Source organism: Nannospalax galili, unplaced genomic scaffold (genome assembly GCF_000622305.1).
Source record: "Nannospalax galili isolate Female #2095 unplaced genomic scaffold, S.galili_v1.0 scaffold1272, whole genome shotgun sequence".
Lineage (NCBI taxonomy): Eukaryota > Metazoa > Chordata > Mammalia > Rodentia > Spalacidae > Nannospalax > Nannospalax galili.
The window spans coordinates 1,822,632-1,849,383 of NW_008332402.1; the positions used below are offsets into that span (position 1 = coordinate 1,822,632).

The following is a 26,752-nucleotide window of genomic DNA, read 5'->3' on the forward strand; positions in this document are numbered from 1 at the left end:
GTATAATATAATGAATTGGCCTTTGAGTCAGACAGATAGGCTGCCATTTACCAGCTGGGCAATCTTCAACTCAACCACCCTGAGTCTGCTGATAACTTTTTTTTTCGCCTCAAATTGGAATGCTAACACTAATGCCTGAAGCACAGAGCTTTATAAGGTTAAATACAGTATGGAATACACACAGTACAGGACCCAGGACAATGGTAACTCCTCCATAAACGTAAGCCTTTGTTTCAATTATGCATTGTCTCCTTAATACACTTTTAACAGACTCTAATGTTATTTACATGGTGCAAAGAAGCTGCCAACTGGGGTCTTTGTTAGAATTGTGTCGAACTTAACCCCAAATGGGGATCTGTTTTCTCTTACAGCGAGGAACTCAGAAGTGGGCAGTACAGGCACAGCTCTGAGAAAGACAGAAGGGTTCAGCTCTCTATTTTCTGCTCTTCTTCCGGGTGCCTTTCATCTTCATGGCTGAAAGACAGCTTCAGACATCCAGCAGGGTGCCCAGGGTCAAGGGCAAAGGCCTTTGTATATGACCATCTTTAGGGGTTGCAGGTAGCAGAGCTCCGGAGTCAGAGAAGCTCAGTGCAGGAGCTTCCACACTCACCTCATCACCCAGGACTGGGTTTCACAACCTCTCACAGCAGTGGAAGCTGAGGAGGATGGTATTTGTAACTAGGCATGCTGACACTCTCACCCCCCGAAAACTAGCTCTGCTCAATACTGAGTGATGATTAGTATCTGCTAACCTCCCAATCCCAACCCCCTGCCCCCTGAAATAAAGAAATTAATCGCACAGTTTCTAGGCTTGGTGATTTTCTACCAAAGATTTGTAATATCCTCACACTGAGACATGCTGGGAACATTTGCTAAGACTTAAATCTTACCGTTGTCATTGGAGAGAGAAGTGGTCGTTGATGTACGTGGGAACACCCAGCGTCCTTCAGACGTGAGAACCGACTCACCACTTTCAGTTGCTTCTGTGCTGCAATGTAAAGTTAGGTTCTGTTCGACACGATGGACATGATCATGGTGATGGGACTGTCCCTGGCTTGTCTGCCATTGAGGATTTATTGAGAACTTGCTGAGCTTGGAGATATAAGTAGAAAAAACAGAGACGCTACATCCACATTTTCATTCATGGATTTCTTTTTTCAAAACTTACTTAGTAGAAACAACAGGCACCAGTTGGCCTAGATTCTGGCTATGACTATACATTTGGCTGCTTTAGAGATAATCAAGATCCTTATGACCAACCTTCCTGGGTTGGAGTACCTGATACCAGACATTAGAAAATGTTAGCAGAAGAACTGAACTTGCATTTTCTTCCCTTGATTTTTAAATAATTTGTGTAAAGAACTAGGTTCTTCATCAGCTTAATAGATTACAAGTCAGTCAGTATTTATGGAAGGAAGCTCTTGGCCCATCACTGAGCAAAACAACCCCATCAAAACTGGATATGGTGGTCATGTCTGTATTCTCAGCATTTAGGAAACTGAGACAAGAGGATTGTCAGGAGTTTGAGGTCAGCCTTGGTGATGTAGTGAGTTCCAGGCTAGCCTGTGCTACAGATGAGAACCAGTCTCAAAGGCAAAAAAACCCCATGATATCCAGCTGTCCTGGGTTGAAGGCAACTGTTCACTAAGAACCAGCTGTTCAAACTCTTGTTTGTAGGTGACTTTGGCATTGACTTCTTATGGCATGCAGGAGCTTGAATGAGTGCACAGCGCACGCAAATCTCTGCTCCCCAGACCACCGGCCAGATGATCTGAAGCATGTTTCCTTCTGTGTAAGAAGAGAATGTTGAACCAGGTGGTACGGAAGGTTGCTCCTTGAACCAGGCTTTGAGGCAGGATGGAGACTTGCTTAGGTACTATGGAAACCCTTCGAAACCCTATGCAATTTGCGGAGTACCCTGGGGTGGGAGAGGTCTTAGAATCAGCATTCCCTGTTACCCCGTACAAACAAAGGAGCTGGATTTAAAGATGCAAAGGCCCTCTACTTTTCTGATGTTATGTAGAGTTTGACAGTGCTTCCTTCCCAGTTCTACCATAGTTAGTTGCTGGGCAGTTTTGGAGATGTACTTGAGTTTCATCTTCCCAGGACCTATACATGCATCTCACAAAAGTAGTTGGGCAAAACTGGATTTTTCTAAGTGTGTTAAGCATTCAGACTCCAAAAGATCCCCCTTTAGGTTCCAAAAGACTCCTTCCAAATCAAAGTTGTTAATCTGCTGTGCCTGGGAACCCCTGCCTAGTGTTTTTAGTGGGTCACAGAATGACAAAAACTATTGTTACATTCTGCTATCCTAGCAGCTTGTCAGATATGTGTCTGACCAGCATAAACAACAACAAAAACAATGCTTCCAGAAAGTGAAATGATCCTACAGGGGAAATTGTTCAAATAGAGACCCACAGTAGGGAACATAGTATGTCTATTATGGGCTGCCCTGAGCAACAACTCTGGGTTCTTGCTCAGAGCCACTAGTGACATACGACATGGTGCACATAACATCTATGCCAGCCAGCCATATGCATTGCGGCCGCTGTCTTAGTACACAGTCCTTTGAGGTAAAGAGGCAGGTAATGCTATGTTGCTCTAAGTTGAAATGACCCTAGGAAGTTATTTTAAGAGACCTAGAAGAACTTTGAGCACTTTCATGAAGGTAACCATCCCCAAGAGGCACAAGCTGAGGCAGACTGGTAACCTCCTTGGTAGTTTGAACAAGTAGGAACTTGATTTAACAGAGACCAGGGGAGAGAGCCAGGAAGGACGAGCCTAAGCAGAAAGTGACATGACCCACCTGGAACATGACCTGATAGGTTTCCATCTACCCAGGAGTCCAGAACAGGTCAAAATTCCACTTCGAGTTCTGCCTCAGAATGTATGGCTGTGTTGATGGAAGGGAGAGTGATCAGGACTCCATGTGTGAGGGTGGAAAACACCAGCGGCTCCAGAGCCTCTTGCCCGTTAAAGCCAGCACTGCTTTTGTTGATGTGGACGTTTTGTTGATGTGAGGTATTTATGTGTTGAGCTCATATTTTGAACAATCTTTTGCTTCCATGTTAACACAAATAAAGGCCCCTTTCTGCACATTTCTCTTGCCAAAGTCAGGTGTGGTGATGGTTGTTGGAGAGAATTGTTCTGTCAGGGGACATAGCCTTTCCTCCCCGAAGGACAAACACCAGCAAAGCCATACTGTGCACTGGACAGAAGGCCAAGGGTGTCAATGTTGGGAGACGGAAACTTAAGTCCTTTCCTTTACCCCGCCTTGCATTTTAAATGCATGTTTGTGTTTGCTTATTATTGAAAATGCTTCCTACATGGCAGCAAAAGGCCCAAGGGACTTTAACTACAACTGCTTGACCTCAGAGGGCCTTGACTCTCAAGACATGCCTGTTTGGTCCTCTCGACTCTCCCTGTTTCTGATTTGTGGCGTACTGTAGGTTCTCATCTCTATGCCTGGAGCTTCCTAGGCTGGCCATTTTGAGAAGAGACATGGAGAGAAATCCTGGGGTCTGTGAATTATTGCCAAACCAACACGTCTGCTTGTACCTAAGACTATTCAAGTCAAAGCCAAAGACTGGGAAGAGGAAATAAATCCCTGCTTTGTTCGCTGTAGAGTTGACATTGGTTTCCTGTGGCTTGGAGGGCACTTCACTTAGACTCGGATGAGGGGGTCTAACTTTCTCAACCACTAACAAGGTGATCTAGAGCAGTCAGTTAATATCTTGGGCCTCAGTTTCCTTGCATGTAAGCAGGGAGACTTAAACAAGATGACAATTCAGGTTCCTTCTTAAATGAAGGTTTAGGGTAGGATGGAGACTTAGTTACTATGGAAACCCTTCTTAACCCTATGGAACTTGCAGGGTGCTGTGGGTTAAGAGAGGTCTTGGAATTAATTATTCATTTGGTCTTCCTGTAAATGAAGAGGTTGTGTTGGAGACTATGTGGGTCCTCTGTGTAACTGTGTTCTGTAGTGTTTGATAACACTCCCTCCCTACTTCTAGCATGTGGGTTAACCCATGAACAGATTTGGAGACATACTTGTTGGGTTTCGTCTTCCCAAGGCCTGTGCTTCAAATAAGGCCTATCCCCCTGGGCCACTGGGTCTTACGAAGCAGTTTGTTATACTGCATCTTGGCCAATGAGGCCTCGTTATCATGAATAAGGGGCCTCAGATCACTGTTCTGGAAGGGCTGGAGGACTCCGACTGCACAGATAAGGTGGTCCTGCTTTTCCAGCCGCACCACAGGGATAAAAATGCCTGTTCCTATGGGGGCTGGAGAGATGGCTCAGCAGTTAAGAACACTGGCTGTTCTTGCAGAAGACCCGGGTTTGAATCCCAGCACCACATGGCAACTAACAACTGTCTGTAACTCCAGTTCCAGGGGATCCGACAGCCTCTTCTGCCCTCTGCAGGCATTACACAACATGGGTGCACTCACCTACATGCAGGCAATACACACATACGCATAAAATAAAAATAATAAATAAACTATTTTTTTTAAAATGCCTGTGCCTGAATCAAACACCCATTTGCTTCATTGAAAAGAAACCTAGCGTGGGTGTGGCGCAGTGGCAGAACGTGGGCTTAACATGTGTGACGATGCCCTAGGTTCCATCCACAGCACCACATAAAACAAACAGAAACCCAAGGACAAGGAAAAGCCCCAAATGATGCTCAAGGCAAAGACTGTAAGTAGAATATTAGAGAGAAAAGCTCTTGGCTAATTTGGTATGAAGTAGTTTAGATGTTCCAGAAATCCAAGTAGAAATGTCAGAAAAGAAAATGTTTTGCAGGAGATAAAATTCAATGAGACTGTGTAAGAAAGATATTATTATTAGACAAGTCTTTTGCTCTAAAAGAAGGGAAAAAGATCTTAGTATACAATTCATGGGTACTTAAAATAATGACGCGAGAGCTGGGCGTGGTGGCACACACCTTTAATCCTGACACTCAGGAGACAGATGCAGGTGGATCTAGAGATCCAGACCAGCCTGGTCTACATAGCAAGTTCGAGGCCAGCTGTGGCTATAGGGAGACACTGTTTCAAAAACAACCAATAGTAATAACAATAATAAAATAAAGCAAACACTAGGGGTTGTGGGAATAAAGAAGAAAGCAGAAATTTTTAAAGAACACATGTAGCTTGAACTGTCTGGAGACTTTGGAATTAGTTAAAAAGCAGTTACTTTTCCATTTTAGGTATATATTATGTTCCAGTAAAAGGACATTTTAAAGCAAAAAGAAGCTTGTAAGTTGTTGTGGTTTTTTTTTTTAAGCAGAACCAAAGATAATTAAGATGAAAATGTGTTCAGCTGACTTCATACTTGCTGCTGTTGTAAGTGAAGAGGAAGAGTCCTTCAGAAGATGCTGGAGAGCAGGAATAAAGCTTATCGACAGTTAAAACCTAACGACCAAAGTCCTAAGGCCAGGAGTGACCATGAGAGTGGGTTTCAGTTAAGAATGGCATAAGTAATTAAAAAACCCAACAGCGGCTTTAAAAAACCCAGTGACTTTTCCTCACAAAAGAAGTCCGAAGGTAGATGACTTCGGGCGTTCATGTAGCCGCTGAGCAATGCCATCAAGGACTCAGATTTCTCCCATCACTCCCTTCCTCCATGCTCTGAAGTTGGCACACATCTTCATGCTTCCTAGTCACAAAATAGCTGCCACAGTCCTAGCTGGTTCCTCGATGATCAAGGCATGAAAAGAGAGAAGGCCTGCGCTCAGTCAGATCTTTCCAAGAACGCAAACGCCTTTGCCTTTTCGTTAGCTAGCACTTCAACATCAGCACCTCCGTAGTGGGAAAGGGCATGGGAAAAGGGAAGTTAGGAATACGGGGTAACGTTATCAGTGTCTGCTAGAGAGATTGCTTAAACAGAATCAACTTACAGCATGGTATTACTGAGCAGAAGCAAGGCCATAAAACCTTTGGGGTTTGTTTTACAATTGCAAGCATTTCTCCTGACAGAATCATGAGAGCACATCTCTTGAGCTTGACTAAAGCACTTGTTCACAAAGCAGGTGCCTTATTTTTCATACCAAATTGGCAATTGACCTTAATAGTTAACGCTATTAAATTAATTATGCTAATCCATATTAATGCTAATAAATCTCTAGTTATTCCTACTGTTAAGTAAGGATAATATTTACTCCTGTCTCACTTGGATCTCTTAGTCACTCATCTCTCTAATGGTTATGTGCTAAACACCTACTGTGTTTCAGGCAGTGTGCTAATGCTGAGGATGTACAAATAAATCTATGAACACCTTCTCCCAAGGGCTGTGCATTCTATCAGGAAAAGGAGACCAGGAAACATGTATTATGCACTGTGTTGAACTCTACTATGGGCTGTATGTGATACAGAAAATATGTGCTAGTTACTGAAGCAAAATACCTGGGGTGATCAATTAGTAAAGAAGAAAGGTTTATTTTGACTCACAGTTTCAGAGCGTTCAGTCCGTGAGCAGTTGACATTCTTGCCTTGGGCCTGTGCTGAGGATGCACATCATGGTTCGAGTGTGTGGTGAAGCAACATGCTTAGTTCATGGTAGCTGAGAGGCCAAGGGCAAAAGCGGCTATGGTTCCAATACCCCCTCAGGGACATGCCACCAGTGACCTAATTTCCCTCCACTAGACCCTGCCTTCTAGTGGTTTCACCTCCTCCCAGTAGCACTTTAGGGTGGGCACGAAGCCTTCAGTATCCAAACTATAATACTGTGTGAACGAATACTGCACCAGGTACAATGGGATGGGAAAATGGCTAATTTTACCTGGGGAGTGGGCAGAGATGAAATACAAGACAGGGCATGAAAGTGAGTGTGTGAAAGGACTGCTGGTGTGGCAGCTTTGGGAAGGGAGCTCGTTTTAAATGCATCAGGGGCTTCCTGGGCAATACTTTATTGCCCAGGGCCAAGCAGCTCACTCGGGCACACTTGGGCAGTGGGAGGTAAAGGAAGGAATGATAGTCCGTGAAGGATCTCAGAAGACAAGGGGCGAGATGGTGGAGCCTTGGAACCCAGGTGAAAGCGTGATTAGATGTGTGCCTCGGGGAGGTCTTTCTGAGACATGGACACGAAGGTAGAGCACACTGAAAGGGAAAGACTTAGTAGCCAAAAGTGTGGGAGAAAGTGTTACAAGAATCTTGGTAAGAGAGAAAGACTAGAGTTTGGGAAGATTTTTGAGGAAAGATTGGTGACTGCTTGGACGTAGTAAAAGGTAGAAAGGGGGTGGCATCAGAGGGGATGGCATCAGAAATGACAGAGATGGCTCAGTGGTTAAGAGCACTGGCTGTTCTTGCAGAGGACCCAAGTTTGGTTCCCAGCATCCACATGGCAGCTAACAACGGACGTCACTCCAGTTCCGGGGGATCCTACACCCTCTCCTGACCTCCACGGGAATTGCATGATATATGTGCACTTATGCAAGCAATACACTCACACGTAAAATAAAAATGAGATATTTTAAAAAAAGAAATGACTGAGATCTCTCACATGGCATTTGAGTGACACTAATAACAGGAAACGTGGAAGAACGTGGCCTCTGTGGAACTTCATTTCCACGTTGTCAACAAAAGAACAGGGCTCCACAATGTCATCAAAGCATAACACTTCCCCTGCCCCTTCACCCCAGCTCCAGCCAGAGGGTATTCCAAGGTCATGTTCTAGGCTAAGGCTCAGATGGCCTGGGGTGGCCTAGCTCCTACTTATGAAAGAGAAACAGACCGTGCAGTAAATTCGAACACCAGGGGTTTAGGGGTCAGCCCAGACAGGACTTGGGCCTGAACACAGGACTGATGCTGGTGCGTCTTGGGCACCCTAACCCTTACTCTGTCCCCCCCACTGAGCCTGCAGGGTGATCTTTCCACTCAGCTGCAGCAGTCTTTAAAGTTGTCATTACTGTCTAAGGCCCTGGAGGGACCTGGTTGCCTTATGATGCTTCATCTTCTCAAGTACATGACTGATACTTGAAAGAATTATTAAGAGACTTCTTCATTTTTAATTGCACCTACTTGTTGGGTCTATGACCTGATTAATTCATTTATTGTGAATATATTAGAAGACCCTGCACCATCTTGACCTCTGCTTATAATTATCACTATCATCCTCCTTGGAAGCACTGTTTTGATTATGCACTCAGAAGGAACTACTTAAAATGCCTTCTCATCACTGTAGATGAAATACCCAGAGTCGAGCTCAAGGGTAGTCACCCAGGAGTGGTCCTTATCTTCAGAAGCCCCACTGACCCGCACCTCCCTCCTCACCTTCCCTTCCCCACAGTTCCACCCCTTGCTCCATACAAGTTCTTAGTCAGGTACTCTTGCTTTAAACAGACTAGCTGTTCTCCCTAAGGCCCAAAGAGCTAAGTTTTAACAAACACAGATCAATCAATAAATGTGTTTTGTCAGTGTTGGGATTGCTGGCGGGCACTGCACAGCAAACATCATTGCAATTTCTCCACAGTTCATCCTTTCTCCCGTTCCAAACGTGTGTTCCTATTTATTTTTCTCCTCAGATTACACTTCTAGCAAATCTTCATTCGAATGAGCATTGATCCAGTTGACTCGTCCAAATGCAGGTGGAAACCTGTATTTGGAAAGCAGTTTTAGCCAAACTGTGTGAAATCAAGTACTTTCCTCTCTTGACTGCCTCTGCTTGGCTCTTATGAAAAGTTCCTAATGACGTTTAATTGTCACTGTATGATATTCAGCTCTGTAATATAGAACTATGCTTTAAGAAGATGCAGTCACCAGGCATGGTGGTACATGTCTTTAGTTCCAGCACTCGGGACTCAGAGGCAGGCAGATCTCTGTGAGTTTGAGGCCAACCTGTCCTACATAGAAAGTTCCAGGCCAGCTGGTGAGACCTTGTCTGAGGAAAAAAAAAAAAAATGAGGAAGGTTCACAGTAACTTAACTGAGGTAAAAGGACAAATAGTAACTCACTGTGTTGTCTTTCTTCAGAGTGAGGCCCAGGGAAGTGCTCCCTTGGAAATGTCCCCTTCCCTCTTCTTGGTGTCCCATCTGTCACCCATCTCCTGATGTGGCTGCAGAAGGGATGTTTGTGTGATCCATTATGGTTCATTCAGAAGAGGCATAGGTCAGAAAGTTAAGAAAGCCCTATAGGTGATCATAAGAAAATAAAACTTTTCTAAAATACAAAAAGAATGTATTAATGTGGGCCTATTTCATTCAAGGCTGTGGATACATAAAGATTGCTTGTAGAGCTCCAGTTTTTTTTCCCAGATGCAACAAGACTGGGGGAAATCCAGTGGGTACTGCTGTAGTAGGAGCAATATGCAGTGGCTGTCCCCAAGTATGTTTAGTAAAGTTGCTTGTCAAAAGATTTTGCACAACCTAGACCTTAAAAGCAAAACTTTTTTCATAAAGGGCAGTGGAACTATTTCTTTGCAAGGTACTGAACCAGTTATTTTCACACTGGCATCTGGGATTTAGAGCACCTTGTTAACTGTCTTGTAGCAGGCATCTACGGTTTTTGGAATTTTATCATGCAACTCTGTTCACTCATTCAACAAGTGTTTATTGAGTACCTTCTGTATACTGGGCAGGGTGCTGTCAAACCACTAGGGGTGTGGGTTGACTGGGCTTTGGTGGTAGAGGAAATGCTGAAGACCCAGGTGCAGTTGAAATCCATTTTCCACCACAGCTCTGGTCAGTGACCTTCGTAGAAACAGGAAATGAACATCAAGATGGTCACTGGGTCTTGTTTGCAGTGTCCAGCCACATTCTTAGAGGAAGCCTCTGCTGAAGTCCTCAGGATTGGCTAAAACGCAAAGCATTCCTGTTGCGCTGTATTCCTCACAACGCCTTGTTCTCTTGGTCCAGAAACAGAAAAGATAGTCCTTGAGGCAGGAAATGGATTGCCATCCTGGAAGTTCAGCGATCAGCTCTTTCCTTGTGATGTGTGTGGGAAAGTATTTGGCCGACAGCAGACGTTGTCTCGACACCTGTCACTGCACACAGGTGAGTGGGGTCCACACTTCCAATCTGTTGCCCTCCTTTCCAGACCTTTCTGCTAACAGGAAGTTGAATTTCTCTAAGGGAATTATTACAGGAAATGTTGGAAACATTCATCCTGACCCTCGCAGGCCCAACTACCTGGTGTGTGTTAGTAAGGGCCTGGGTAAGCCTTTCTGTTACTCTGAAAAGGCTCGTTGAGTTCCAGGAAGGACTGAGGAGAAAGGATACACATTTAGGCATCTCCAGGAAAAGTCCTGAAGTCTATAAAGAATGGATTAATCTTATCTTAATGGTTCAGGGATTGGGGCTATATCCAGTCTTCCTGGTTTCAACTTCTTTTTATCATGAAACAAAGTTGGAGTTTATTAAGACAGGGTTTTAGTGGCTTAAGTAAAGGACAGTTGCTCACACCCAAGGTACATGAAGGTTTAAGAGAGAGACTCCCTGTGGTGGCGGGAGCTGGGGGAGAGGAGAAGAGACCATAGTGGTGGAGAAATCGTTTCTGCCTTTATTTACATATAACAGTAGACAAACGGTGATTGATTCTGAGGGCCAGGACAAGAAAAGCAACCAAGTTAACAAGAAATAGAAGGAGTAAATAGTAACCTAATCAGCAAAAGTAAGCAAGGGAATTTAAAAAAAAAAGTAAAGTTGCTTTAACAGTAAGCATCAGGCAGATGCAAATGAGAGGGCTGAGGTGTGGCTCAGTGGTGGATGACATGAGAGACCAGGTTCAATCCCCACCACCAAACCAAAGACAGAAATGCAATCAACTGTGTGAGGGTTGACACTGAAAATCAGGTTTTGAAAATTTCCAGATGTATCTTATTTGTCAGAGCATGAAAACAAGATGATTGCTATAAGCCAGTAATGGTGACACACACTTGTCATCCCAGCACTCAAGAAGCTGAGGCAGGAGGATCTAGAATTTGAGCTCAGCCTGGGGTACATAGTGAGACCCTGCTTCATAAAGAAAAGAACTCTGGGCATGGTGGTGCTTGCCTTTATCCCAGACAATGGGAGGCAGAGGCAGATGGAGCTCTGTGAGCCCAATTTTAAAATCTTTTCTAATTTCACTAAACTCAAAATTTGTCATATACTTAGACACAGAGAAAACTGTAGCGTCTTTTAAGAAGTGGAGGTTTTAAGGCCATGTTCTTTAAGTACACTTAAATGATTAAGAAAAGGAAACAAATATATTCAAATGTAAGACAGAAAAGGGAAAGCTAGTAACAGATATTAAAGAATTATTGCTGCAAGGCATGGTGGTTCACGCCTTTAATATCAGCACTCAGTAGGCAGAGGCAAGTGGATCTCTGTGAGTTCTAGGTCAGCTAGGGCTACATAGTGAGCCCCTATCTCAAAAGAATTTTTTAAGTAATTAAATTATTGGTGAATATGGATACCTCAGGATTTTTTTTTAAGTATAAAAGTTAGGGGGCTGAAGAGATGACTCAGCGGTTAAGAACACCGACTGTTCTTGCAGAAGACCTGGGTTTGAATCCCAGCACCCACATGGCAGCTAATAACTGCCTGTAACTCCAGTTCCAAGGGATCCGATAAGCCTCTTCTGTCCTCCAAGGGCATTGCACAACACAGGTGCACTTACCTACATGTAGGCAATACACACATACACATAAAATTTTTAAAAATATATTAAAAAAAAAAAAGAAGTTAGATGAGGGGCTGGTGAGATGGCTCAGTGTTGAAGAGTGCTGGCTGCTCTTGAGGACCCAGGTTCAATTCTCAGCATCCACCTGGCGGCTAATCGTAGCTCCGGTTTCTGGGGATCCTATGCCCCTTCTGACTTTGGTAGGCATTGCATAACATGGGCACACTTACATATATGCAGTCAATACACTCATACACATAAGAAAATAAAAATAATAAGTAAAAAATTATTTTAAAGAAGTTAGATGATAAATAATTTAAGCAAAAATACCAAAATGGAGCCAAAAGGCAAGGGAAACTTGGAATACTATTAATAAAGGAATGGTGTCCAGAAGTTCTCCCAGATGAGTTCTTTCTCAGCTTTTGAGAAGAAGAAATTCCAGTATTATTAGATATTTTGCACTAACCCCCCGCCCCCCGCCAGCTTTAGCCAGTCACACTTCGGATGCTGGGAACCATCTATTGTAATAATGGTGCCTGTGTGTTGTGGTGGAAAACTTTTCCCTTGTGTGTTCTTCCTGGTGAAGTAAATGTGATTTGTATTTTCTTCAAGACAAGCCCAGAGACACCGAGTAGCTCTAGGGTGGGAAGTGAGACTGCTCTTTGCTGCTTCTGTGCCATCGTGTGTGCGATGAGACCAATGCTGCTTCCTGTACTTGTAATTTGCTTGATTAATCAAATGAATTCAGAACGCCACTCTGGAAATGCTACCAAAACGTTAGTCAGCTTTATGAGCAAATTTCCATTAAGAAATTAATTGAGATTAAAAATTTTTATTTATGTAAAATGAAAATCTCCAATTATATTATTTTACACAAGTCATTTTTCCCTTTTAATTTCATTAGTTTTTATTTCTTGGCTGACCTAGGCCTGGCACTTAGGGGAAATGATGGGGCCTCTTTTATGCTCTGATTCTACAGTCGCTTATTTCCTTTGTCTTCCTTACCTCAGACTTGTGTAAGAATAATGCATGGGGCACGCCTGTGTGCACACATGTGCAAACACACCCTCACATGGTGTTCTTTTAGTCTCTGTGGAACTTGGATTGTCTGATGAGGGACTAGGGATGTGGTGTTCAGGAAAAAGCAGAACTATACATAAAGAAATGAGGAAAAATCGATCTGAGACACACCCCCACCCCCAGGAAAACAGCTCACAAGACACTGTGCTGTCCCTGGGTTGGGTCACCGCTTAGTCTCTGCGGTGTAGCTTTGGCTTCTATAGTCCACCTTGAATCAGTATTTGGTCACCGTAATCCCCCAAGTTTCAGAACCTCAAAATCTTGTCCTCCAGATAGCTGCCCTGAGAGATCTTTATCAGAATTGATACAGGAGCAAACTGCTAAGGATATGCGCAGGTAGGATTTCAAGGGATGACCTTGGTGTCTCCATGTAAAGGAGACTTGGACCATCTTCTCTTGGCTCCTTTAGGTCATCTCTTGCATTTTTTTTTTAGAACAGTTTTGGTTTCTTCCTGTTCTTTCTCCCCCAGAGGAAAGAAAATACAAATGCCACTTGTGCCCCTATGCTGCTAAGTGCCGTGCAAATCTGAACCAGCACTTGACCGTGCATTCCGTGAAGCTGGTGAGCACAGACACCGAGGACATTGTCAGCGCCGTCACCTCAGAAGGCAGTGACGGGAAGAAACACCCCTATTACTACAGGTGAGTCAGACCTGAGCAGAATAGCTGAGTTTCTCAGACCCTTGCATTTGACTCTTCATCGTCGCCTGCCCAAGGCACGTTCCTCAGTCATGTGCTAAAATCCACTTTAATACGTTCTTTGTTTAGATGGAACCCTGCATTTTTAGACTCCTATCTGGGTGAGGTGGCCCTTGCAGAATGAACTGAAAGAGAAATGGTCAGAGAGGTGGCTCTGTGGAATGGGGCTCCAGAGAGAGTAACAAGACTCTGGAGATGATCAGCTGTTAACTGTGGCGTGGCTTCCCCTTCATAACTGGGCCCTGCTACTGCCTAAGAATTGTAGGGGAAGAGAGATATGGAAAGTCAATATGTGAGCTCCGAGGCAGGAACTCGGGAGGCACTGAGTACTGTCCCTTGGTAAGATTGCCCTTAACACAATGCTATGTCCTGTTCCATAGTCAGCCTTGAATTAGTATTTGGTTTGCTGCTATAAAACCCCAATCTATCAAATCTGGCCCTAGAGATACTGGTGGAAAGTTGCTTTGTAGGGCACCTAGGTGGATTGGTGACTTCCACTGGGAACAGTCACAAACAGGACTGCTTCTTGCTTAGAGTGCCACAGGGTGATCTGTATGTACTCTGCTCCTTGCACTGCAAGGTTTCTAGAGCCAGAGGGAGACTTGGGGAGGGCAGTGTGCTCCAAGTTTGTCAGTGGACCCACCACTCAATAACTTGGCAATGCTGCCCCGCATCTCTTTGCCCAAAGGACTCCATTAGGGGATGTGCAGCATCTGGAACCTGTAGTTTTTAATTAACTTATGATTACTTAGCATCGTTATCACATGTATGGGATTGTTACGTTATGCTGGCACCTAATCTGTTTGGCACAGTGACCACTTCAGAGGCATCCCAGCAGGCAGAAGGATGGCCTCACGCTGTCCATTTTAGTAGAAATAACGCACGTGTAAATGAGCAGCCCGCATTCAGAAGTGCGTGCCTCACCCTTCACTCTCCCTGTTCTTTCCTCCTTTGCATAGTTGTCACGTTTGCGGATTTGAGACAGAACTCAACGTCCAGTTTGTCAGCCACATGTCACTCCACGTGGACAAGGAGCAGTGGATGTTCTCCATCTGCTGCACGGCCTGTGACTTTGTCACCATGGAGGAAGCAGAGATAAAGAATCACATTGGCACTAAGCACACAGGTGACCATTCCTGTCCTCCAACCCCTGTACCCCACAGTGGCTGGCACTTGGCAAAAGCATCCTCCCTGCTGTGAGACGTTGATGTGTCCTTCGGTAGAAGGAAGGACTTTCACAGAGCAGCAGAGCCACATTGCCCTGTAGACATAATGACATGGCTTAGATACGCCTGGACCTCACTGATCGGAAAGATGCACAGGTATGCGGGTGCTATTGAGAGGCACTGAGCTACGTGCTCGGTCCTCATCTGGTCCTGGCCCTCATCGTGGAGTATAACAGTCGTGAAGCTCTTCTGCCGCCCCAGTCTTGTGCCTTGCCTGCTGGGTCTCGTGTAAGCCCATAGCAACCCTTTAATTAAGGTGAATTCAATCATTATCACAACGTAGAGAGTAACTGAAGCTTAACCAGGGTGGGGTATTCCATCCAAGGTCAGCAGCTAGGATACTAATTCAGAACCTCATCTCAGAACAAGTTTTGCTCCGCAGCCTGGTGTCTGTTCCCTTGCTGTTGTGACAGCCCTGCAGGACACTTGGAGGGCCTTGAACCTCTCTGTTTTGCTGCACCTGAACACCGCATGCCCAGTTCTGTAGACTCTGGCATTCTCCCTAATGACACATGGTCCGTTGCTTCAGACTACCAGCCTCTCCTGAAACCAACCTTACAAGACTTGGCCAGTGTTCACCTTTCATTTAAGCCTCTTGCCACTCTGGTTAACTTCTTCCATTTAATGGTGTTAACATTTTGACTTCAGTACGCAATTACACCCTCACAAAGGATGGTTACAAATGACACCACCATAAAGTCATTAAATGAGATTGAGGGGCACCCCCTCCACCATGGCCACCCCACTATTTGTGGTGCTTACACATCAGAGCTGATTTTGCTAACTGCTGGTCCAGACTATGGGTCAGCCCTTCACATCACTGGCTCTCAAAGGATCTGAGAAGGGGAATTTCCCAAACAGTTGTGCTGACCATGTCCACTCCACAGCCCAGGAAGGGTCTGCTTCTCTGGCTGCTCTGGCTCAGTGGTGCCAACAGCAGTAAAAGCTTGTTTTTGTCAGCAAATTGAGCAGCTATGAATTGGAGGTCTGCAGAGAGTCATTATGCTGAGTGAGAAGGTGCCATTTTTACAGTTGGTTGTCTGACCGTAACCACATTAGCACCATGGGCAGTCGGGAAGCTGGGAGACCCATGTGAAAGGCAAATTAAACTCGGCATTCCTGGACTGGCTAATGGAAGAAAAGGCTGGCCTCTTTCTGATTTCCACTGGCTTTTTTGTCTTTTCTGTTAAGTCCTTACTCTTGTAACCCCCTTCACCTCAACGTGTCCCTGAACCTCCCTCCCACCGCACACCACAGTCCCCTGCACCACTGCCTCACCCCAGGAAGAAGTTGGACTCAGCAGCCCTAGTCCTCCACGGAAATTTCACGATCACAACTGACCTAGGCAAACACACCTCCTAATTACCACAGCACACACAGGGGGGACCTTGTTCTTTCTGAGGTGACAGAACTCCAGGGCTAGCTGGAAGGAATGTTCTTACTTGTTAAAACAGAAAGCCAAGAGTGAAATACATTAAAGAGGTTTCTTTTGTAATTTAGTGGAAGCTTCTTACGTCGCTGCGATTAGAATAAGGTGGGAACATTTGTGAGTCTGGACCCCTAAAGCCTTTTTTCCTGTGCACAGATGGTAAATGTTTCCGGCGCTCAGGCCATACAGTTTCTGTCATTTTGACTCGGCTCTGCCATTAGAACTTGAAAGTCCTGGTAGACAACACACAAATGAAGGGCCATGTTCCAGTAAGATTTAGTTTACAAGAACAGAAAACTAGTTTGGCCCCAGGGCTAGCATTAGCTGACCCCTCCTATAAATTAATAGCTTCACAATGAGAGTTTCCTCTGTTCAGAACTGTTTTGATTTTGACCCAAAATCTATTAATTTAAATCTATGCATTAATAAACCATATTATTATACAGTTATTTAAGGCAGTATTTATGCTATACAATATGTGTTATATGGTCTTGAGTGTTATTCCACTTCATACTGGTATCAGAACTGCACAATAGGAAACGTCCATCCTCTTCTCCCAGGCTTTCTAGTACTGTCAGATTTCTCTAATGCATTATTATTTTTTCTTTAAGCAACAATGCTTTCATTATCTTTCAAAAATATTTAAGAAAAAAATCTCCAGGGCTCTTCGTTCTGTCGTCCTGTCCATCTCTACGTTGGGAGCCATTTTCCCTCTGCTTCAACTTCTGTATCTCTTAGAACTCGATTGCAGGTGGTGGGTGGTCATTGTCTTCTTCTCCCCGTCCCCCTCCCCCTCCCCCTCCCCCTCCTTCTCATTCTTCTTCTTCACAGGTGGTGGGTGGTCGTTGTCTCCTCCTCCTCTTCCTCCTCCTCCTCCTCCTCTTCCTCTTCTCCTTCCTCCTTCTTTTTTTTGTTTTGGTTTTCTTTGGTCTTTTTTGAGACAGGGTCTCACTGTAGCCTCAGCTAACCTGGAACTCAATATGTACACCAGGCTGGCCTTGATCTCCCACAGATCTGCCTACCTCTGCCTCTGCCTCCTCAGTGCTAGGACTAAAGGCGTATGCCGCCACACTCTTGGCTTTTGGGGGGTGATTTTTTTTTTCATGTTTTTAAATGTCAACTTTGCTTGTTTGCTCTTCATTTTTTAAATATACCTTCACTGAATCTGAAATTTTAGGTCAATGATCTTCCAATTTGGTTCTTATTTATTTTTTTAAATTTTATTTATACAAGTGTTTTATCTACATGTTCGAAAATGCACCACCTGTGTACAATATCTGCAAAGGTCAGAAGAGGGCATCAGATTCCCTAGAACTGGAGTTGCAGAAGGTTGTTAGCCACCATGTGGGTGCTGGATCCGAACCCAGGTCCTCTGCAAGAGCAGCCAGCACTCTTAGCCTCAGCCATCTCTGCAGCCCTGATCTTTCAGTTCTTTTGAGATGTTACCTCAGTGTCCTTTCGGCTGGATCAATCCTATTGGACAGTCTGCTGTTTTCGTTTTGTAGCATGCCTTTTGTTCTTCTGGCTATTCTTGGCCATTTTCTTTTCTTTTTTTCTTTTTTGAGGCAGGGTTTTACTATCTAGCCCAAACTGACATTGAACTCAAAATCTTGCCCCAGCCTCCCGAGGGGAGGGGTTACAGGTATATACCCCTGCTCTTCGTGCGTTGAGCTCCTTGGGTCCTGAGCCTTATGTTGTCCTTGAATTAGGAATGTTTTCATCGCCACACACAATTATTACGCCTTGGTCAACCCGGGACCTCTAATTAGTCTTCTGTTAAGCTGCCTCAGGCATCCCACAGTTCACTGACGCTCTTTTTGTTTGGAGGGGGGCTCTTTTTTTCTGTTTCATTTCAGGTCTTTTCTATAGCGATCATTGTCAGGTTTACTGTTCTTCTCCTGCTGTTGTCAGATCTAGTGGTCTCTTCATTGTGCTCCCATCTGTAGTAATGTCATTGGGACTTTCTTCCTATCGTCCATGTCTCCACATAACTTTTCAGATATATGAAACATAATTATAATGTCCTCTACTAAAAATCCTAACTACTATGCTAATTCCGAGTTAACTATGATTGGTTGATTTTTCCTCTCTGTTTTAAGCTGGTTTTTCTTGTTTCTGTTCATGCTGACTCCCCAGACCCTCAGCGTTGTGTCTTCCACATGGGGAATCTGTCAGGCTCCCCCACATCCCTCTTACTGTCCTACGACTTGGGACATATCTTCAGGCAGGAAACAATGCAATTGTGGGGCTTGCCCCTTTGTCCTGTCTCTCAGGGACCAACTTCTTCATTGCCTCATGCCCAGTGTTGTAAAAAACTGTTGTTTGATATATTTTATCTAGTTTTTTCAGTTGTTTGAATAGCAATAGATCCAATCCCAGATGCTCTAACACTGAAGTCTCTTGACACTAGATTTTAATGACTTGTTCACTTGTGACTGGCTTTCAGAGAGAGTATAGCCTGCTGAAGCGTGTAGACACTGGAGTCGGACAAGCTCAAACTTCTTACTGTCATTTGGTGTAGCCATATGAACTGCACCAGATTACCCCTCTGTAACGTAGGAGTAGTGCCTGATAAGTCTGTGTGTGTGTGTGTGTGTGTGTGTGTACATACCTCTGCCACTGAGCTATAGCCCCAGACCTAGGATTTTTTGTGAGGCTAAAATGAGACCATGCATTTGAAACGTAACACAGATCTTAGAACGTGGTAACCTGTGCAGTATATCTTAGCTATTATTGTCATATTTTAACTGTTGTAAGACCTCAGTATGTGCCGGCAGACATATCTGGGCCCCAAGTTCCAAGCAAGCCTTCACCATGCGTATACTAGAATCAGGTTCCCAGTCGGTACCCTGGGGGAACTGGAAGCAGTGAGCTCCCAGATAATTACATCCCAGGACCCGCCCCCCACCCTCAACACCATCATTCTGAGAGGCTTCACCTCCCACGTAACAGACCTGGCTTATTTTCATTTTTCAGGGGAAGATAGGAAGACTCCCAGTGAATCAAATAGCCCCTCTTCATCCTCTCTGTCAGCGCTAAGTGATTCAGCCAACAGCAAAGACGACTCAGACAGCTCCCAGAAAAACAAGGGTGGGAACAACTTGCTGGTCATCTCTGTTGTGCCTGGGAGCCAGCCCTCACTGAACAGTGAGGAAAAGCCAGAGAAAGGTAAGGGAGGGTTAGACATGGCCTGCTCACCCTGCCCACAAACCTTAGAGAGGAGCACAAATATGGGATGCAGTGTAATGTTCACTACTGATTTGGCTTGATTTATGTTCAGATGTGGGATGGACTGATGGGGAGGATGACCTTGACTTTGAAGCTGGATATTGAGCTCTTTTTAGCACAGCATTACGTGCCTAAAAGGTTGTATGTGTTGGCAGGAAGAGGGTGCTCAGCCCCACGCCAGCCTTCCTGTCCCGCCCCACGCCTGCCTTCCTGTCCCGCCCCACACACCTCTACACCCAGCTTCGGTCCTTTCAGGGTTCGAATGCGTTTTTTGCAACTTTGTCTGCAAGACGAAGAACATGTTTGAGCGCCATCTGCAAATACACCTCATCACCCGGATGTTTGAGTGTGACGTGTGCCACAAGTTCATGAAGACCCCCGAACAGCTGCTGGAGCATAAGAAATGCCACACTGTCCCCACCGGTGGGCTCAAGTAAGGAAAGCAAGTACAAAATCTTTTATTGCGTTGTAATTCAACACCCTTCCCCTGCCCTACCCCGACCCTCCCCTGAAGGTTTTTGGGGTCACAGAGAGGGGGAGCTTGGTATGAGGAGAGTTAGTCTGAAAGCTGTGCTTCCTCAATGTTGATGGAGTTAGAATGACCCCCGAGGGAGTCAACATTAGCAGGGGAAGTCACTGCACAAGTACCCCAGGCCTCATGTCAAGGAAGCAGACCTGTAGCCGCAGCCTGGCGTTAAGGAGTAGATTCATTCTGCAGCTTGAGTTGTGTTCAGACTTGATTTTAATGGACTCAGGTTTAATGTTCCCAGGTGTCAGTCACTGTACAGTGTTGCTGCAAGTGGCCATGTCCATTTTTCAGATGGCCTCCCATATATTTAGCTTTTAAGGAAGCACTATAACAACCCTCAGTCCCCAGATTAGAACCTTGGCAGTTGGATCAGACGGGAGGCAGCAGTGTTCGTGCAAACATTGCTTCATATCTTCCTGCAGACATGCCGACGCCTCAAGGAGCATCACCCTTAACCAATATTTGTGAGAAGCCCTCTGGCCTCAAGTGAGACCCATCAGTTATTACCAAACATACAGCTGGCTAGTTTGATCACAGGTGCTAAAGGGCACATGAGGAGTAAAATATCATTTCCACCCTCAGGAAATTTATGTCCTAGCACTCCCAGGATTTAATCTTCCCAGTGATTCTGAAATCGGGGTCCCCGTCCACAAGGCACTTTGAGTGTAGTAAAGAAAAAGGAGCATAAAATAGTGGGCACTGAAAAGCACAGGTGTCAAGGCATTTGGGGCTGAAATTATCATGTAGTTAAAAGAATGAGGGGGACCAAAAGCTTTCCCTCTCCCCTTAATATTAGGGGAGGGTGGGAGATCTTTTGTTTTAAAACATTTTTATCATTGAAACAGCCTGTCAGAGAGGTGCCATGGCCCAGAGGGACCTTGGAGCAGAGGGTTGCGAGCGAGCGGAGCAGGACTAGCTGGTCAGGGCACCCTCTACAAACACTGAAGAGTTCAAGAGTTGGGGAGCAGCGCCTGCTGCAGAGTCCATTTTCATCCATTCTTAGGGGCTCATTAGATGGGAGGGATGTAGGGAAGGGGGCTGGTGATTATAATTCATTCAACTAATAGATGGGAAAATAAATGCCTGCCAGGAGCTTATTTGGGAATCTGGTTTGTTTTGATCCTGCTGTCCCTGTATAAAGATTTATAAACTCTATTTCAAAAGAAGAAGCCTGCTCTCAGTGGATGGACTAGTATCGTTGCCTCTGCACCCCGTCACAACCATTCTGCTGTGGCTATGCCACTTATCTTTTGGAGCCCTAAACAGTCCCGAGCCTCTGACCTACTGGGGATTGGATGCTTTTATTGACTCAGACCCTTCCCATGCAGGGCTAACCATCCCCTGTGTAATAGTTCATGTTCTAGGATGACCAAGTAGGATACTTGGGAAACAAATTGATAATGACTTCTGGCTATACAGTGAGTCTTTGTTTTGGTTTTTCTTTCTTTTGCAATATCAGAGAATTAATTTGCCTGAGAGAATGTCTTTAAGATAATGGGAGCACGGAAAAACAAACAAAAAAAAAAAAAACAACAAAAAAAAACAAACAAACAATCCTTAGCACTTTGCCTGAGCAACGAAAGAAAACTTGAGCTGTGGGTCACAGAAATGTCCTTAACGTGAAACAGACCGCCGATGTCTAAGTTGCTTTTCTGTGATGGAACTGCTTGTACTCTATATCCTGTTCATAATGCAGATCAAATAAGATTATACTATTATTTTTCTTTTGCCGTAGCTCAGGACAGTGGTGAGTTTCAGACTCCTCTAGGTAAGGCCCAGCTTGGCATAGGGGTTGTGTGTGCACTTGACCTGGGAATGGGCTTTATATTTCTGTGCACTCTTCTGTGAGCTGAGGTTCAAGGGCTAACAGCGAGCTTGGTGCTGAGGAGGCAGTGCACGGTGCACCTGATTGTGTTGGGCTCTGCTGAACACCTCTCCGACCCTCTGAGGACAGTCCCCTCCCAGGCCCTGCACTGCAGAAGCCCAGTCCGAGCTGAGGCAGCCACTCAGGCACCTGCATTGTTTTTGGGACAGTTATCCTATAAGCCACTGACTCAGGCCTGGCAGCTTCCAAACGTGAAGCCCAGCAGCTTTTGCAAACATGGCTGTCCCCTCCCTCGCAGCCCCTCTTGACAGCAGGACTGGTAGTAGCTTAATCCACTGGTGGAAGGACTGGAGAATTCAAGCCACAGAAAAACCTGGGCTCTGTCCTAGAAGACACACCTAGAGCCCAACCAGGGGCTGGAGCTGAGACTCAATCCACCCTTCCCTGCTTAAATTGCCTGTAAAGACTACTCAGATCACGAATTGGTATCCCTGAGTGCTTACCACCTGCTGAGCATCGTAGAGAATGCAAAAGAAATGTCAGCAAAGCCCTCTGCGAAGTCACGATCCAGTTAGATCATTGGGGTTTTGTTTCTATGGCCTGAGAATGTCCTGAGGGTGTCTTCAAGCTCCTGAGAGCAGTCTCCCTTCCTCATTCATGCCTCATGAGTAGTGGGCTTCCTTCTCCCAGGCCCCTGCCACAGTCCTCACCTCCCTTTCCTGATGAAGATCCAATGCTATAGGAGATGACATTCTGAGAGTCCACATGTTTGCGTACACACATGCACACACACCACACGGGCACACAGAGGGACACACACAGGCCTTCTCATCCTAACACCCCTTTAATAAGCACGACTCTGACCCCTGTGACCTTCTGTTTGCTGGAGGTAGCTTTTCCCCTGTAAGCTGTTCTTTAAAACCTCTCAGCCTCTCTGCGTGTGCTTGGTGTGGTGCATGAAAAGTCGATTCTTTGTGTTGCTCCCAGCTAGAGGGGAGGTCAGGAGGGCCAAACCTCTGCCATGTCCAGATGGGGGTGGCGGTGGGGAGGGCCCCAGGGGCTGGGTGGAGGCTGGAGGGGAGCGCCCCTTACCTGCTCCTCACACTCTCTGCTCCTCTGTGAGGGCAGGCATCCGCTGGAGCCCCCAAACCGGCTAAGTGGACCACACTAGAGCTCTCTGTTAATGAGGACTGCTCTGTCAGCATTGAAGCCAAGCAGGGCCATCTGAGAGGTGGCAGGGCTGAGCAGGCCAGGCCTTGGGGACTGGAGGGCAGACCCAGTGCAGGCTTGGTGAGGAGGGGAGATGCAGGGTTGCTGTGGGACCCTTCCGTCTGAACCGCCCTCGCATTGCTTCCCCTGGCAGGTGCCCATTCTGCATTTACTCCACCAACCGCCCTGCTGCCATGGAGTGCCACCTCAAGACCCACTACAAGATGGAGTACAAGTGCCGGATCTGCCAGGCGGTGAAGGCTAACCAGCTGGAGCTGGAGACGCACACCCGCGAGCATCGCCTGGGCAACCACTACAAGTGTGACCAGTGCGGCTACCTGTCCAAGACCGCCAACAAGCTCATCGAGCACGTGCGCGTGCACACGGGGGAGCGGCCCTTCCACTGTGACCAGTGCGGCTATAGCTGCAAGCGCAAGGACAATCTCAACCTGCACAAGAAGCTGAAGCACGCCCCCCGCCAGACCTTCAGCTGCGGAGAGTGCCTGTTCAAGACCACACACCCTTTCGTCTTCAGCCGCCACGTGAAGAAGCACCAGAGTGGGGACGGCGCCGAGGATAAGAAAGGTCTGAGTCCAGCCCCCCGAGAGCCCGCTGGGCCCGGGGCCCCACTCCTGGTCGTGGGGGGTGCCCGGAGCCTCTTGTCCCCGCTGTCGGTCATGTCTGCCTCGCAGGCCCTGCAGACCGTGGCCCTGTCGGCTGCCCACAGCAGCAGCTCAGAGCCCAACCTGGCACTCAAGGCCTTGGCCTTCAACGGCTCCCCGCTGCAATTTGACAAGTACCGGAACTCGGATTTTGCCCATCTCATTCCCTTGACAATGTTGTACCCCAAGAACCACTTGGATCTCACATTCCACCCTCCCCGACCTCAGACTGCGCCTCCCAGCATCCCCTCACCCAAACACTCCTTCCTCGCCTATCTCGGACTCAGAGAAAGAGCAGAGACTGTCTGAGGGCAGCCACGCTCCGTACCAAAAACCGAGAGACAGACAGGAAATAAAACAAAAAAACCCACAAAACTTAAATACAACCCCAGCAGGTGTATGTTGCTGCAAAACTTACAGGCCCCAGGGGTCTGAACCACGTGTACTGTATATCTTTAGTAAGGAATAGAGAATTGGCTCTGTGTGTATACCTATTGCATTGACCTGAAAGCTGCTTTAGCCAATCTTCAGAGAGGTGATCTGCCGCCCGCTTCTACCTTCAGAGGCATGCCTACCCAGCCACCCACTCCCAGCCCTCCTCGCACTTCTCTCTGAAAGGAATTTTGTCTTGTTAAACACTAAAGAGAGTGTCCTTAATAGCAATCAGCACTTGTAAGCTTCTCTACTGGTGCATTTGGTTTTCTGTTGGGTGAGTGGGTTGTATGGATTGGGAAAGAGAAAGCCGTGTGTGTGTGTGTGTGTGTGTGTGTGTGTGTGTGTGTGTGTGCACGCACACGTGTGTGGTGTGCCATAACATTTCTATTGCACATTCTTTTTGGACTGGCTTCTTTAACAGTAATGAACATTCCCTTCTTTCCCTCCTGGGCTGTTCATCCACTACAGTCTCCCCAAGCTCTTTTCGCCTCCTTCCCTGTCCATTTTATGGCTACAGAGTTATAGGGCCTGGTGTGTATTTAGTGGCTGAAGGAGTGGTAGACATCTGCAGTGTGGCAGGACATTTCCAAGAGAGTGCCCAAAGCTTGCTACTCGAATCTCCTCCATGTAGGAAGAACATGGGAAGAACTGGGTGATAGGTCTGTAAGAGATGTCTTGCAGCACTGCAGTCAACGTCACAGAACTTTAGTGTACTCTGTGTGAGGCCACATGAAAACAGGTGGTTTGGTGTGCACACAGAGACTACATGTTTTAAAGGCAGGTTAGACACGTGCGATGTGTTGGTTCAGTCATCACCATTATTTGCAGGAAAAAAATATTGTATGAATGGAAATTTTTATGGTTGATAAATCCAGCCAAGGAGATTAAAGGGGGTTTGGATCCATTCTGGGTATAAATGCTCAGACTAAAAAAAAGGGAAAAAAAGAAAAAAAGAAAAAAAGGAAAGAGAGAAATGCAGTTTTGCACAGTGCTTTGGGCTTGCACTAGTTTCTCATCGGGGGGGGGGAAAGATAAGATAAAAGGAAGAAAATGCACCTTTTTATGGAGTGTGTAGACTGTATGTTTGAAAATTGAGCCACGACCTTTTTAACACATAAGGACACAACGAAAAGGTGCTGTTTACGCCTGCGCTTCAGTTGATGCCCCTGTGGAGCTCCCACGTTTGCAGAGCCTCTGGCTGTAGCTGTACCCTCATGTATTAATAATCCTGTATTCCATTCTGTTAACGCCTAGGATAGACGTAACCTGCTAGGAGGCTAACTCCATACTTATTTAAAGCTCTTATTTTGTGGTCATTAAAATGGCAATTTGTGTGCAGCACTTTATTCAGCAAGAAGCAGGCGTGGCTCGGTCGCATAGCCCTTTGCTCACCTTAAAACGTAATGGATGATTTAAAAAAGAAAAAAAAAAATCTTTGGTTGAATATGTTCATTGCTGGTATTTGTAAGACGGCAGAATTTCCAGTGTGCAACGGGAGGAAGTGTGCTTTGTATAAGAATGGGAGGTTTGGAATCTAAAAGTTTTTATATTATTTAATCTGTTGAAGAGCTGGCAGGAGGAACTCTTTCCCTACCTTCGGTTATCCCAGAAGTGGGGTTTCCTTTTCATCGGTTTCACCAGGGGAGAATAAAAGCATCCCTGGTTTTTCTTCCTTTAGTCAAATTGCTTCACTGAAAGCACCCAGCAGTTAGTGCAGTTGGACAAGCCAGAAGACTATACACGCCATGGGCTCCCTCTCCCCTTCCAGCGGCCCCCTTCCCATACCTAGTAAGTGTCTGCACCCCACCCCCACCCCTGCCTGTCATTCAGCCGTGGGTGGGGAGCCTGCTCAGTGCCCTGGCAAACTAGTTTACACTACAGAGATGTCCACGGGGCAGGGAGACCAACCAAGCTAGGGCAGGGAACTCCCAAAGCCTCAGTCCTCCAGCAGAGACCTTTGTTCTTGGCCTTGTTTGAAATATTGTTCAACTTGCCATGTCAGTATCTCAGTGAAAGACACTATAGACAGTTCTAGACAATACATCCCCAGGGTCACTGGGTTTATTGTTGTTTTTTAGTTTGTTGGGGTTTTTTGTTGTTGTTTTGTTTTAAAGTCATGTCTTTATGCCCATCTAATGGAGAATGTGCCACTTGGCTAATAATATGTTTTCAAAACTACAAGTTCAGTGATGACAGGAAAAGGGGCCAGAGCGATCCCACAGAGATAGGTAGGAAAGATGACTCACACAGCAGGTTAAGAACCTGAACGAGTGGCCCTGCAGACGAGGACCCTGGGTTCAACAGCATGCCACGTGTGCAATGAGAGGTTCTTGGGCGGAAGTGAAAGGAGATGTTTACTGCTCAAATGCCATGCATTTCACTGCTTGCCGCTGAACTTGTATTTGAATGACTTAGTAATGCTTAATAAAATTGGGCAACTTTTTTAGCACTTTGGAAAGAGTCATCAATCTTTCTGGTAAATTATAAAAAGTTTTCTGAGTGAGAAAAGGTGTGTTTGGAGTTTGTTTGGCTTTTTATATTATTGTTATTAATAAAGAAAAAATTCTCCAGCATTTTTCAGACTCCACCTAGGTAAAATGTACCCCGAATCTAGTTTGCAGTTCGATGCTCAGGGAAGGATGTGTTCTGTAGATATCCTTTCCGCTTAAAACACTAACATGTTTGAGAAACTCACCTAGTGACTGACTTCAGTTTCCACCCTGCACTCTCCCATGAAAGCTGGCTTGTCTTTCCATGTAGTAATGTGCTTAGGGCTCTCAGCACTTTTTTCCTTCTATCCTTTCTTTTTTTTTTTAACTCATTATGTTCA

The 26,752-nt window shown here is 45.7% G+C and overlaps 1 protein-coding gene across 7 annotated transcripts in view; it reads left to right on the plus strand.

Annotated features, from left to right (window-relative positions):
- Positions 1 to 26,109, plus strand: part of Znf827 (zinc finger protein 827) — a 190,043-nt gene extending 163,934 nt beyond the window's left edge. For 2 of the 7 annotated variants that reach the window (XM_008827476.2, XM_029560815.1), the window contains exons 9-15: positions 9,854 to 9,991; positions 13,151 to 13,322; positions 14,339 to 14,505; positions 19,011 to 19,202; positions 19,518 to 19,695; positions 21,527 to 21,559; positions 22,980 to 26,109. In XM_008827476.2, the coding sequence (XP_008825698.1) occupies positions 9,854 to 9,991; positions 13,151 to 13,322; positions 14,339 to 14,505; positions 19,011 to 19,202; positions 19,518 to 19,695; positions 21,527 to 21,542 (863 nt within the window). In that variant the 3' untranslated portion in view covers positions 21,543 to 21,559; positions 22,980 to 26,109. Of the gene's footprint in view, positions 1 to 9,853; positions 9,992 to 13,150; positions 13,323 to 14,338; positions 14,506 to 19,010; positions 19,203 to 19,517; positions 19,705 to 21,526; positions 21,560 to 22,979 lie in introns of all 7 variants that reach the window. The other 5 variants (XM_008827475.2, XM_029560814.1, XM_017796736.2 and 2 more) reach the window with 4 other exon arrangements.
- The last annotated feature ends 643 nt before the right edge of the window (positions 26,110 to 26,752 follow it).